The 13,394-nt window shown below is 37.1% G+C and overlaps 3 protein-coding genes across 5 annotated transcripts in view; 1 reads left to right on the forward strand and 2 right to left on the reverse strand.

Moving 5' to 3' along the window:
* The window catches only part of plrdgb (PITP-less RdgB-like protein), a 63,935-nt gene extending 59,869 nt beyond the window's left edge, over window positions 1–4,066 (forward strand). Inside the window, exons 19-20 of the mRNA XM_079486177.1 lie at window positions 10–384; window positions 3,259–4,066. Coding sequence (XP_079342303.1) covers window positions 10–360 — 351 coding nt within the window. The 3' untranslated portion in view covers window positions 361–384; window positions 3,259–4,066. The remainder of the gene's footprint in view (window positions 1–9; window positions 385–3,258) is intronic.
* A 329-nt stretch (window positions 4,067–4,395) lies between these two features.
* Window positions 4,396–9,071, reverse strand: pimreg (PICALM interacting mitotic regulator). Of its 3 annotated transcripts, none has more exons than XM_079485896.1 (6): window positions 8,955–9,003; window positions 7,920–8,216; window positions 7,405–7,691; window positions 6,803–6,898; window positions 6,008–6,048; window positions 4,406–5,400 (listed from the first exon to the last, which is right to left on the reverse strand). In XM_079485896.1, the coding sequence occupies exons 2-5, from the start codon at window positions 8,208–8,210 to the stop codon at window positions 6,015–6,017; spliced, it is 708 nt and encodes a 235-aa protein (XP_079342022.1). In that variant the 5' UTR covers window positions 8,211–8,216; window positions 8,955–9,003; the 3' UTR covers window positions 4,406–5,400; window positions 6,008–6,014. The 3 variants fall into 3 exon arrangements, with proteins under 3 accessions (XP_079342021.1, XP_079342022.1, XP_079342023.1); XM_079485897.1 differs by having other exon boundaries at window positions 4,442–5,400; window positions 6,008–6,042; window positions 8,955–9,004; XM_079485895.1 differs by lacking the exon at window positions 6,008–6,048 and having other exon boundaries at window positions 4,396–5,400; window positions 8,955–9,071.
* A 938-nt stretch (window positions 9,072–10,009) lies between these two features.
* On the reverse strand, window positions 10,010–12,815 carry tmigd1 (transmembrane and immunoglobulin domain containing 1). Its single transcript, XM_079486954.1, has 6 exons — window positions 12,609–12,815; window positions 12,280–12,354; window positions 11,790–12,077; window positions 10,851–11,135; window positions 10,653–10,756; window positions 10,010–10,538 (listed from the first exon to the last, which is right to left on the reverse strand). Exons 2-6 carry the CDS (start codon window positions 12,335–12,337, stop codon window positions 10,521–10,523), a joined length of 753 nt encoding a protein of 250 aa, XP_079343080.1. The 5' UTR covers window positions 12,338–12,354; window positions 12,609–12,815; the 3' UTR covers window positions 10,010–10,520.
* Window positions 12,816–13,394: the final 579 nt, after the last annotated feature.

Raw genomic sequence — 13,394 nt, forward strand, 5'->3', positions numbered from 1 at the left:
CTTTCTCAGTTTCTAAGTGAAGGCTACGCAGCTCACCTGTCCACCCTGGAGTTTGAGCACGGCTCGCGCTCCAAAAAGAACCGAATGGTGCTGCGTCAGGGATCTTTCGGCCTGTCCTCTAAAACGGATTTTCTGTCTCCATCTCCAGACTTCCTGTCGTGCAAGCGCACCCCGCTGCTACGTCGAGCCATGTCTGTTCAGCAGCCGTCCCCGCCCTCCTCATCAGTTTCTACCCCCAAACCCGAACGCGCTCAGAGTCAGCCCGAATATCACAAAGATGGACCAGAGATTATCATCCAGACAGAAGAGCCTGAAGAAGAGGAGGAGGAAGAGGAGAGAGTACAAGATGTTTTACTGTAACTCCTTTAGAGACAATACTGTGCGGTGAGGGACGGCATTATTATTTACTACAGCAAGTCAACATTTCAGCTTGTATCTAAAAATATGAAATGCTTTCATAATGTATGTTCACATTTCAATGACGTAAACGTTTGGCTTGCTTTCGATTCTGGATACAAACTACATGTGACCTTGGAGGGGGAAACAAGATTATATTTTATATTTGGCTTTATTTGATATTACAGTATAGATTTGACAGGATTGTAGTGCGGCGAGAAGGACCAAATCAAACTAAGGTTGCCGCAGGCACAGTTGCACTAAATATCGGTGCACTGCCAACAAAACTATAGGCTCAGATTAATTTAATTTCTTTCTGTTTATCGAATAAACCTAAAATATAAGTGTTTTTATACTTTTTTTCACTATGAACTGTTGTGGTGTGTTGAAGCTCCAGTGTATGACATTTAGCAGCATCTAGTGGTGAGGTTGCGAATTGCAACCAATGGCTCACTCCACCCCTCCCTTTCAGAGCACTATGGAGGCTGGGGGCCAAAATGTCATCACGTTTTCACTTCTTTGCCGAAGGAGATAACGTATTTATGATAATTGGCTCTGTAGAGCAGTTTATTTGTTTAGGGCTACTGAAGAAACAACATGGTGAATTCCATGTAAGGGGACCCACGTTGTAATTAGACAGAAATAGCTAATTCTAAGGTAATAAAAACATAACGCTTCTTTGCGTAAGGTCTTAATACACCTCTGAAGACATAGTTATGTATATTATATTGCATTTCTGTCAATAGATCCTCCAAAACATGACACATAGCACCTTTTAGAGTTGCATGTATACATTAGTGGCCAAAAGTGATGTCAAACTTTGGACAATTAATATATTCGCTCTTTATTTATATATTTTACTAAAGATCAATTAAACATTTTGTATTCTTGTTGCATTGGTGTGTTTGTAGTGTAAATAACTATTTTAGGAGGATTGGCAAATAATTACACACAATGCAAAGAAGAGGTCCAGAAGAACGACTCTAAAATATTACTATGCAAGACAATCAGCAAAAATATTACTAACACCTCACTACATCGGAGGCGACAGGCACGATACGACACGACATAAGACACCAGAAACTCATTAGAACCTATTATCATTTTTAATTTTGTCCACACAGGATGCAGTTAAAACAAGCCGTGTTTCGTGTCGCATCGTTCGCGTCCGGTATAGAGACAGTATAACAGATACAGTTATAGTCATGCATGTTTTTTGAAATAATAATAATTTAAGAATGGAATAATAATAATATTATAATAATTTTAGAATGAAAGTCCCCTAAAAATCTATGAATACCTTAAAACTTTTGGACCATATACCTCAAACCTAGGGGACATTAAAGGGATAGTTCACCTAAAAATAACAATTCTGTCATCATTTATTCACCCTCAATTTGTTCCAAATGTCTTTGTTCTGTTGAACACAGAGAAAGATATTTGGAAGAATGCTTATAGCCAAACCAACCTTGCCCCCCATTGACCATTGAGGAACAATAACAATGGTAGTCAAAAGTGCCCAAGAACTGTTTGCTTTCTTACATTCTTTAAAATATCTTCTTTTGTGTTTAACAGAACAAAAACATTCATTAAGCATTTTTTCCTACAATGTTATGGTGGCCAAGAACTGTTTGGTAACAAGCATTCATCCAAATATCTTTCTGTAAAATGATGACCGAATTTTAGTTTTTGGGTGTACTGTTCCTTTAAAAGCAAACGTCACTTTTAGCCATTACTGTAGATTGCTCTTAAAAGTATTATTATATGGGTTTGGATGTAAGTGTAACTAAAAAATGACAGAACTATTTCTTAAATCAGTTTTATTTTTTGAGAGCAAATATACATAGAGTACGACCGAATTGTTTGGTCACAGATTTCAAATGGCTTTTTATCTCATCCCTATATCGTCCATGCCCTGATAGCATGCTGACATGCTCATTGAAGATGCTCCTCTGCAGTTGTCATGGAGACACTTGTTTTGGCTGATTTGACAAAGCCGCAATACAGATCTCTATTCATTCAACAAACCTGTGGAGATTCGCTGTGATGTTTGATTTAATGCACCGATAAACACTCCTGTACAGAGAAGACACTCATTTGGAAACGGGCCCTAATTTGGATTGGATTGCTTATAGCGGGAGCAGCTCATTGGCTCACGGACGACACTGGCTCCCTTCTGGGCCGCTGTGACGCACTCGAGTTGCTCTGGATCGCCCGGTTCCCCTCTCACTGCCATGGGCTCATTGACTTGCAAGTGTCTGGAGGAGACCAGGGGAAACCGCTTTGTGTTTTTGTCAGGCGTGGTTCGGTGAAGGGGCGGATACAAATGTCAGCTTGTTATGAACTTTGGAGAGAGGGGTAATTGGCTTCTGGATACACGGATTGTGTCAGATGATGTTCCTGTTGGCTTGTTTTTCTTCCACAGTCTAAGAGAGCACAGTGAAAGAGGGTGAATCCTTCAGGACTCTGAGGAGAAAGGGTTGAGTTTGTCTGAAAATGTATGCAGTCAGCCTTGAAAGTGTGTGTTTATATATTGTGTTCATAGGAAAGTTTAGGGAAAGTTGACCAAATGTTTTTCATTATCTCAAGATTTACTGTCTCAATTCACATCTTTAAAATGTAATTCACTGTAAAACAATTTTTTTTACTAAATTTCTTTTTTTACAGTTTATTAATGAAATACAGTCAAAAACTGTAATTACAGAAAAAGACAACAAATGTACAAGATAAAAGGGAAAAACTATTTAATATCCTTATATCCTGTAGTTTTACCTGGAAAAATCTTTTTGCGGTACATTTGTTTCTCCAGCTTCCAATTTCTTTCCTCACATCTTACTATTCTCACTTTTTCTCCATCCACAGATCCAGAACACACAACAAGATCCGAAAACAGAATAACACATCATCTCATCTGTAAACATGCGTTTTGCAGCATCATAACAACCAACATTTTATATATACAAATATTTTATTCAATAATGTAGTTGGTGTTACAAAGTTCCTAGCAAATACGTGAAAGGCATTATAAAGCCGGATAAAAAAATGACCAGTGACAACCAGAGTATCGTCGCAGAAGACTGAGGGAAGGAGCTACAGGAGGTAGACAGAACTATGACCCAGAACAGCGATATATAGGAATTGTGTACACAGCATCTTTTATTGTAGTTTTCTTCCATGAGATTCATTTCTTGAGTGGTAAAAGGTCTCCACAGGTTTTATGTGACGGTTACCATGGACATGAACACCTGAATCTCATCTATTTATAGCAGAGCTGCAAGCTGAGTCTTTGTGTTCTTAATAGCTCTCTGGTGACCCAGATGATCCGGCATGTCTGGATTTTAGAAGACTGTATTCTTTTCAGTTATAATTAGTCGTAGGAAAAAGGAGCTTAGATTAGGGATCGTTCAGATTTCTGGCATAAATACATTCGGAAAGATATTTGTTTGACTATTGTTTGCATGTTTCAATGTTTTTTTCAGAATTTTGCCCCACACTAATTCCATCTTGACGGTGTTTTTAAAACATGCTGTGATTTGATGTTTATAGCACTTTCAGAGAGAATCGCTTTAGTTTTATGAATATAAGTGTACTGCACAAACCTGTATATAATTGTATAAATGTATTTCATAGACAGTGTTATTTGATGTTATAAAATGTATCTGGTGAATTGAATTTGTCAAATTTTTAAGAGCACAAAACATAAGTTCTTAAAGTTTGCTAGAAGCACCACATACGTGCATTAAACAAAATAAACAAAAGACGATATGTTAAAGAAAATTGGTAACCAAACAGCACCGGCCCCCATTCACTTCTATGGACGAACAACCAATGCAAGAAAATGGGGGCCAGTTAACAACATTCTTCAAAATATCTTCTTCTGTGTTCCGCAGAAGAAAGTAAGTCACACAGGTTTGTATTGACCAGAGGGTGAGTAAATGATGATAGAATTTTCATTTTTGGGTGATCTATCACTTTAAATATAAATAGCCTTAAAGGTATACACATTTCTAAACTTAAGAAGTTCATTATCAAGAATGACAGGGATGACTGTGCAGTTTTTTTATTAAGTAGAAAAAGAATCCTGCTGTCCTTGACACATTTGCAAATCTTTGACAAACTCAAAAGCTCTTTTTACATGTTTTCATTTTACAATGTTTTGATCACTAATATTAGTATACCATCTTTGTTTTTTGGCGCATTACATAATGTACAGTAAATTTCAGTTAGTAAGATTACATGCTTCCATACTTACCTTTAATGTAACATGTGAATAAAAGAAAATAACTTACTCAGTAAAGTCAAAAGAACTAAAATACAGTTAATAAAAATCAACTTAATAGCTTAACGGTTAGTAAACACTGTAACATTTCCCACAGGCGAGACTATCTCTCCATATCAGTTTAGTGTTAGGTAGTGATATTGTTAAAATAAAGGCCTATCCTCATTATCTTTAAAGATCTACAGACCTAACAAAACCCCTCTTCAGAACTTCTTGTTCTCCCAAATCTTGACAGCTACATATTTATTTAGAAAATGCTTATTTGGTATTCACATTTTTTTCAAAGTACATGTTTCATCTATTTTTCACTTTCCCACTGAATGTGCATTAACTGAAACAATTCTGAAAATAAGAAGCTCCCATATGATGATACAGTATCATTCCAAGAAAAGTTGCCCATTACACTAAACACTTAAAAGACACAGACAGTCAAGAATAAGAAATGTGTCCCATTCAAAATACTACATAAGGCCTCTGCTGATACGCACACATAGAAAACATACATGTGAAAAAGCATAATAAAAAATAAAAGAGTACGAATAATCCTTTTTCACAGGGCCTTGCGGGTGTCTGACACAGCTGCTTCAGTCCAGCTGCTCACTGCCTGCTGTATGCATTTCGTCTGCTTTCGAATAGAAGCCCTGGTCAGTCCTCTGGAAACATTGTGTTTGGGGGAGCTGATGCCCATGGTCATGACTGTTTTGTAGTGTTCCATCGCCTGGATCCTGCAGAGACATCAATAAATGTTACAGGCTTACATGAAGTAAAATAAGATGTGTTTGGAGTTAAAGCATTTATCATGAATGTTAAAGTGATTTGTCAAAATTGACATTCTGTCATTTCAAACCTTTCTTCTGCTGAACACAAAGAAAAAAATATATTTTGAAGAAAGTTGGTAACTGAACAGCACTTATTGTAAGGACACAAAACCAATGTAAGTGAATGGGGGCCAGTTACCAACATTCTTCAAAATATCTTCTTATGTGTTCTGTGGAAGAAAGAAAGTCACACAGGTTTGAAATGACAAGAGGCTGAAAAAATTATCTTCACTTTCGAGTGAATTATCACTTTAAATTCAGTCTTTATGTATGTAGAAGCAACGTTTGGCAAGATGGGGGGGGGGGGTTCTATCAGGCCTGCTAGAATCTCCTGTCTAGTTTAATAGCTAAAACATGCAGACATAGACATCATGACACGTACGACCCGACCGGTCACATAAAGCATTCATGCTTGAACAAACACAGCCACATAATGACAAGTACTAGTACTGTACATTTGCATTTATAATATCCTTTTTAATACAAGAACGGTTTCAAGCAAGAGGGACTTTACCTCAGTTTTAATCCATGAGAAGCGAGTCCCTGAATCTGTCACTTGCAGAATAAGAGAGAAAATAAAATTCGACTTCATTCACAAAGATATTGCAAGTTACACCCGAAAGCCTTTTTCACTAGTTTCATTCACTAAAATAAGTTGGATTTCCCCCGTTCCCTTTTTTTATTAACTGCTTTCTCAGTAAGAATGAGAGCTCAGTCATTTGAAAAATCTTGGCGGGAGGAAAGTTATGTGTGGAATTCAAAAAGGAGGGGGAAGAGGGTCCCTCAGATAAAGAGGGAAAGCTGGGAAATATTAACAGTAACAGCACGATAAATATTGCGTCTGAAAGGTCTGTTTCACAACCCGATGAACCAAAGCTCATCCCATCATCTTATAGAAAGAAATGAGGACAACAAACCGCAACTTTTATATAAAAAAAAAACCATTGCAATAATAAATCACTCTGGTTTTGCAACCGACACCAGTCAGGGTCCTAATCAGTTCCACCATGTGCTTCCTATTAGACGACAATTCTCAGGAGCAGAGCCCTCAAACTTATCCAAGCGACCCAAAGATTCCTTCGCTAGCTTTAAGCGGACCATTAGGAATGCTTTTTAAATTAGGGTCTAGTCAGCCGTTGAGAGAGGCGGTCCCCAAACAAACAGGAAACCAAACGTCAAGAGAGGGAACTGGGATGACATCATGCCAGAATGACAAGACGTACTGTTCCTCTTACTAAGAACTGATTTTAGAAAACTGAGGAAAGATTATCAGAATTGACCTTCATTTTTTTCAGCTGTTTTTCCTCACCTGTCATCTCTGCCAATAGCATCATCAAAAGCTTGAGAAAGCCGCTTTAGTCTATGGAGACCATTTGAGACACTGTCCAGTTCTTCATCAAATTGCCTGTAATTTGTAATAAGATAAGAGTTCTTGTGTGTTAATGTACATTCATTACAGTTGAATGACTGTCCTCCAATAATACTGAAACAATATGTTGATGATAACTTTATTAGTTCCTGTGTCGTGTGATTAAAATAAGTGCAAAGATTATTAAACTTGTTTCTCTCACAAAGCATCAATTGTAATTTCATTCTTATATTTAAACAGTCATTTCTGGACAATTTTCATGGTGATTTATCCATGTTTTCTGAACTGTCATATGTATAATGCCTGTGTGAAGATTCCTTACAAAATCCCCTTCTGTGTTACAGGAATTTGAGGGTGGATCATGCATTTTTCATTTTTCATGAACTCTTCCTTACAGGCTATTTACAAAAATAATTTTGACAACCACAACCAAAAACAATCCAACCAAATGAATGTATTAACCAATCAGAAAAAAGGCATCGAGTCAATGCTCTAATCCAATTATACATGCATGTTCTGAATGGAGATGTGTGCCGTCTCACCTCCTCCGGTTCATCGTGTTGGGTGATGCAAAAGGGCTTCTGAGTGCAGCCATGCGCACCAGCTGTCTCCTGGTGCCTCTGGACTTCACTGTCCTAACCCCAGAGTTACCGGCCTTGGGGGTCTGCGCCCCTCGCTTGCTGGTTGACCGTGGAGTTCGCCTGGGGGTTATGGTGGTTCGGGCAGCAGATCGTTTCGGGGTTTGTGAATCGCCTTCCTCCGCGTCAGATGCTCTACCAGGTGTCATCACCAGACACTCACCACGTGACTGTCTGCTCTTCTGAAATCTCTGATTATAGGTGATGAAACGGTAAAAAAGTTAAATAGATTTTTTTTAAACCCATTTGACACATTGATCTGGCTGACATTTGGCAACGTTGAGATGAAGTGTGCCTGACTAGTCGAATAATTGCTTTCACACTGCCAGTGTGTCAGTTCAAATATGTCTGAAAATGCCAAAAATGCATGGTTTCTGTTATTTCTTATTCAGCAGTGGTAAAGGAGATCTCATACACACCTGATACACGTCTCCAATTGAGTTTTTGGCTCTGCGGGTCATCTTGAGGACAACGTTTGCCTTCTGGTTCGTCTGAAGTGACTCCCAGGTGGGATTGTCCGAGAAGTTGGCGGTGGGCTGCACGGGTTTTAATGGCAGTCGTTTGCGCAGACTCATCCTGAGTGAGTTTAGTGAGCTGGATGAGCGCATCTTCTTAAACTGCTGCGGAGCTTCGGGCGAACAGTCAAGGTCGGACTCGTCGAGGACTGCGTGTGACCTCCAGACCCCGCTCACAACATTGGACGACATCATGTAATCCTACAGGGAAACAAGAACGTTGAAGAGCATATCATTCATTTTAGACCATTTGGCTACGTATCTGAGCGACGGATGAACCTCTGTGACTTTCCAGTTGCAAGTGATTGTTTTTAAATGATTTCATATTGCTGGATAATAATGTCTTGCCAAATATTCGGAGCAGAACAAGAACAGATATGAAAATAATAGACTATAAGTACATATGAATTTGTGTATGGTGTGCATTCCAATTCATATCAATCCAACTGCACTTGGTTTGTTTTGATTTAAGCCATAATAACTCAACAAAAAAATGATAACATAATAAAAGCACGATTTTTGTGTCTCATTTGTTAACCAATCTGTTATATAAATATAAATGCTTTACATTCTCCGTGAGATTCAAATGGCAATATTCAATAATGTTTTATATAAGGTTTGCAATAGAGTAAAGTTAATTGTAAAGTGGCCTGCTCCGTGTATTGTAGATAAAGTCGGATAAAACAATATAGAAAATATAAAAAATGACTGAGTAAGACCGCAGACATGACGTAACATAACTGAATATCAACATTATCCCTCAAACTAAAAATAACGTTAATGCAGCGCCACAGATTTTGAGTAAAACGTGACCGCTGCACATTTTATAAACGTTTACACCTTTTATAACAGACGCATTTTTATTATCCCCCAATCGCTTAAACCTAATAAAAACGTAACATATCAAATGCACGATAAACGTAAACGTTACAAACTTACCGTTCTTTTCACTAAAGCTCAGTGTTGCGTCCTTTACTTTGTTCTGTGTGGCTGTTTGAATTTGGCGGACCGCTCCCTGTGGAAGAATGACCCCGCCCACCAGTGTCCCGTTTCTCCACTGTGATTGGCTCGGCGTGGCATTGCGTCGCACAAGGACGTGTGACGTAAAGGATGACCATTTTTTTTTGTATTGGAACGGTTGCATTGTTATGATAAAGTCTTTTCACGAAGCTTATGGAAGGCCATGTAGGCAGAAAAGTATTTAGACGTATGGAAGGCCATTTAGGCAGAAATGTCTTTAGACGTAACGTGTACAGACGCTATAACGCGTGTACGCGTTATTGCGCCTAAAGACGTAATTTTGCGTACAGACGTTTTGGTTTAGCCAATGGTAAGCCCCAAAAACGGCCGGATTTGCATAAAATTGATAAATTTTGATAAAAAATTGATAAAAAAATAGCCGTGACGTCATCGTTCACGTAGCCACGTGTCATTCATGAATAATGCATTTAAACGTGACGTGCCCTTATGCGTGGCATTGCGTATGGTCCTAGTTCCGGATATGTTCCGGATGCGTCAGCAATACGTAATTTTAGGACAAGGAAAAAGAGAGACACGTGGCTACGTGAACGATGACGTCACGGCTATATGTTTAATACATTTTATGCAAATCCTTCCGTTTTGGGGCATACCATTGGCTAAACCAAAACGTCTGTACGCGAAATTACGTCTTTAGGTGCAATAACGCATACACGCGTTATAGCGTCTGTACACGTTACGTCTAAAGACATTTCTGCCTAAATGGCCTTCCATAGAAACTCACTTTTACTGGGAAGTGTAGAGATTGTTAAATTAATCGTCAATAAATCGTCAAACATAATAGCATGTTGTACAGAGAAAATGTTTAAAAGTGAAGAAAATGAATCAGGAATGTCTTTTAGGCTATTATGTTTTAAATTATTTAACTGCGTTTAACATTTTTTTTCTTCCCCTGATACCGAAAAGAGTGTTTTAAACTATTTTTATCCACCAAGCAAGAAATCTGAAATATTATTAACGTTTTATTTGTTTAAGCAATACGTTGTGTGATTCAACAGTAGGCATCAAAGGATATAAACCTGGCAACACACAAGGAAGTTTCCTTTGTGACCATAGGCCTACATATTATACGCAAGGTTAATGACTTCTAGGTACATTTCTATTTACATAAAAAGAAATCTTAGACCTTGAGAATTTACAACAGTTTGTGACGTTAACAAGTTTATTTGACTGCTTCTCTAACAAACATGGCCGTCGGTGACAGGCTAAAAAAAACATTTAAAGATAAAGTATAATTTAGGGAATGCACAAGGAAATCATATCAGAGATGTCAGTAGAAACACACTAATAAATGATAACTAAACAAAGATGCAAGGCATAAGAGGCATTTGGGTTTGCAATGGTCATTGAGATTTAAGAGGGTCCATTGACCAGGTACTGCATTATCCACCATATCGGATGGTGATGTCCTTAAATCTCAAATAACTCTGGTTTGATTCCTGAAATGCCATTCCATTTTGAAGAGCTTTAATTTCTTTTGCAGCACTAAAAAACAAAATGACAAAGAACTGTTTTTGAGTGGATGGTGAGCCACAACACCCCAGGACAACATGACAATAACTGTGGATGTTAATAAACAAGAAAATTAAGCTAACAGACCTTTTTAATTTTGTCCAGCCTAGAGACGATTGCTAATACAATTGTGCAAGCAACCACAACCAGTCCAGCAATCATGGGTTCTAAAGGGAACTTAAAAGTTTTGTCTGGAGAGGAAGTAAAAAAATATTATGAAACATGATAGAGTAGATCAAAACATATATAAGTTGATCCTTTAAAAACATCAAAACGAACACAAACCTTCAACTGTCATTTTAAAGCTCTTGTTTCTAGTTCCAAAGACAAGTGAGGTCACCTGACAGATGTATATTCCTTGATGTATATCACGCTTAATGTTTGGGATTGATAACTGTGCAGTAATGCCATTATTGGTGGTTTTGTAACTGCCGGTGGTCAGATCGAGAACTTCGCCATCTTTTTTCCAGACCACAGTTACTGCCGGATTGGCATGGACATCGCAGGACAGAACAACATCACTTTCTTCTTCAACCAATATATTTTCAGTGTCATTAAGATCGGGAGCAACTGTAACACAGATTTATTCATTTATTTATTGCCATATTGGCATTAAAACTGAATGTCAAGTTCAAAATAGTTTAAAGAAGCAAGCATTATAGACAAGCAATTCCGAGAGTAGAATGGAACAATATTTGACAAACTTTGCTTTTACAGACACGTACAGGGGAAAAAACTAAATTTGTGTTTATACATTTTTTTAACCACATTTATTTTATTTTATATACTGTAAAAAAAATGAAAAACAATTGGCAGAAGGGGCACAAATCTTTGTAAACGTGTAAAATTAAACGTTTTTCTTATAAATTTGCTGTCTTTTTCTGTAATTTTACCTTTTTACTCATATTTCAAAAATACTCTGCATAAAAAAATGTCATACTGAAATTTCCAGCAGCTGGGGTGCCAGAAATAAACCATAAAAATAACAGTTTTCCCCGCACATTTTTCTTGTAAATTTGCAGTCTTTTTCTTGACAGGTTTTGACCGTGTACAATATGTAGAAATAATTCACAGGTGATCAATGAAAATTTACCTTAACCTATTTGTGAAATAGGTGAGCATTAACCATAACCTATTTTTATGTGTTTATAAGTTTAAACAAATATAACTCATTTGGAAAATTTTGTCATTTTCATGAAAATATATATAAAAGATAAAACTTACACTGGACATAAAGCTCAACAGAGCTGTTCACGCTTGCGTCCCTCTTCAGCTGACATGTAAAGATAACTCCATTTTCCTCTTTTGTGATGGGCTGTATACACAGACTGCTTCTGTACAGGCGGTTTTCTTCTTTCAGATCCACCAGGTCACCATTGCGGTACCACTGCAGTTCCATTTGGTTTGATGGGTCGAGACCAGCATCAATGATACAGGTCAGTGTGATGGTTTCCTCAATCTGAGCAGCAATGATGCTTGCATTTGCTGACGGACATGACTCAATAGTGATCGCTGGTCAGAGTATGTTTAGTTAAACAATGAGCAATTCAATCGGCATAGTTATTTTCTAATACAGGCATAGTGTTTAAAAACATGCACTGTCTCTACAATTATTGTTTACAGAATGAACAGTCCTTGTGCATAGTTTTTGTGTACTATATGCCCAAAATCAGGTTTCATGAACTGAATTAAATGTGTTAAGACTTTTTGTTACCTTTTACACAGCAGACACAACACAGCAGGAGCACCGACACACTAAATGACAATTTCATCTTTCTACACCTGCCAACTAGTTGATAAAAAAGATTATATGAAAGGATACATTTTTGTATTATTTTGTGTTTTCTCTCTTATTCATTCATTTCTTTCAAATGGATTAATATTCTTTGAGAATTACTTTGAAAATAAAAGAAAATGCCTTTAGACCTGTTGAATTCACAAACCTTTACAATTTCTAATATTAATATATCATTTCCATGAATGGCTTAAATTTTTCTAATAAAATGTGTATTAATTGTGTTCTCAGAAATTCAAATGACTTACCAAAAGCTTTGTGTGAAGAATCGCTAATGCCTTACAAAATCCAAAGGTTGCGGGAGAGGCCTGTGTCTTCACAGGAGTGGTTTATATTCTAAAAGAAAGAGACTTTACAGCACTTTACCTGACCTGAAACAACTCCCCGCGCGGTCACAGACCTTTTAAAATGATGTGCAAAAACAAGGAGGGTTTGGCTTTTTAGTGGCATCTGAAACGGAATGTAAAGGATGGATAAATCTCATAAAGATACTGTATAGTCTCATAAAAACAGTTGTGATAAGAGAAATTTGGTGTTCTATAAAATGTTAAAACCCTGAAATGATTCATGCATTCTTTTGGTGTACACAATATGTGATATCTGTATACTGTGCGCAAGGTTCCATGGCGTGGTGTAAAAAATATAATGGTTCTGTTGATTACATGTAAATAACACGCATCTATTGCCTTAAAACACTCCATTTTATCCATGAGGGTATTATTTGGAAAATGCAATGGGGTACAACATTTTTGAAATCTTATTGAAAATTTGAGATCTGTGTCTAAAACATCTTTGAAATGTAAACAAATAGAATTTGAGACTGTCAAGTGATTAATCGCATTCAGAAAAAAAGTTAATTGAAATCATTATAATTATGTGTTTATACATACAAAATGAATATGCACAGCACACAGACATATACAGTATTATATAAATACAAACTTTTAATCTGGATACGATTAATCGCCATTTATCATTTGACAGCCCTAAACACATATTGACATTCTACACAGTTTGACTTGTCGAGTTGTGTT

The sequence above is a fragment of the Barbatula barbatula genome (genome assembly GCF_947034865.1).
Source record: "Barbatula barbatula genome assembly, chromosome: 22".
NCBI lineage: Eukaryota > Metazoa > Chordata > Actinopteri > Cypriniformes > Nemacheilidae > Barbatula > Barbatula barbatula.

What these genes read in the sequence shown, in the direction of transcription:
- pimreg (XM_079485895.1), bottom strand. Translation starts at nt 8,210, where the DNA reads ATGATGTCGTCCAATGTTGTGAGCGGGGTCTGGAGGTCACACGCAGTC. An exon ending in AACACGATGAACCGGAGGAG is followed by an intron (nt 6,899 to 7,404) that starts GTGAGACGGCAC and finishes TACAAATTACAG; the next exon opens with GCAATTTGATGAAGAACTGG. An exon ending in GCTATTGGCAGAGATGACAG is followed by an intron (nt 5,401 to 6,802) that starts GTGAGGAAAAAC and finishes ATGTCTCTGCAG; the next exon opens with GATCCAGGCGATGGAACACT.
- tmigd1 (XM_079486954.1), bottom strand. Translation starts at nt 12,337, where the DNA reads ATGAAATTGTCATTTAGTGTGTCGGTGCTCCTGCTGTGTTGTGTCTGC. An exon ending in TTGTGTCTGCTGTGTAAAAG is followed by an intron (nt 12,078 to 12,279) that starts GTAACAAAAAGT and finishes TACTCTGACCAG; the next exon opens with CGATCACTATTGAGTCATGT. An exon ending in CTTTAAAATGACAGTTGAAG is followed by an intron (nt 10,757 to 10,850) that starts GTTTGTGTTCGT and finishes CTTCCTCTCCAG; the next exon opens with ACAAAACTTTTAAGTTCCCT.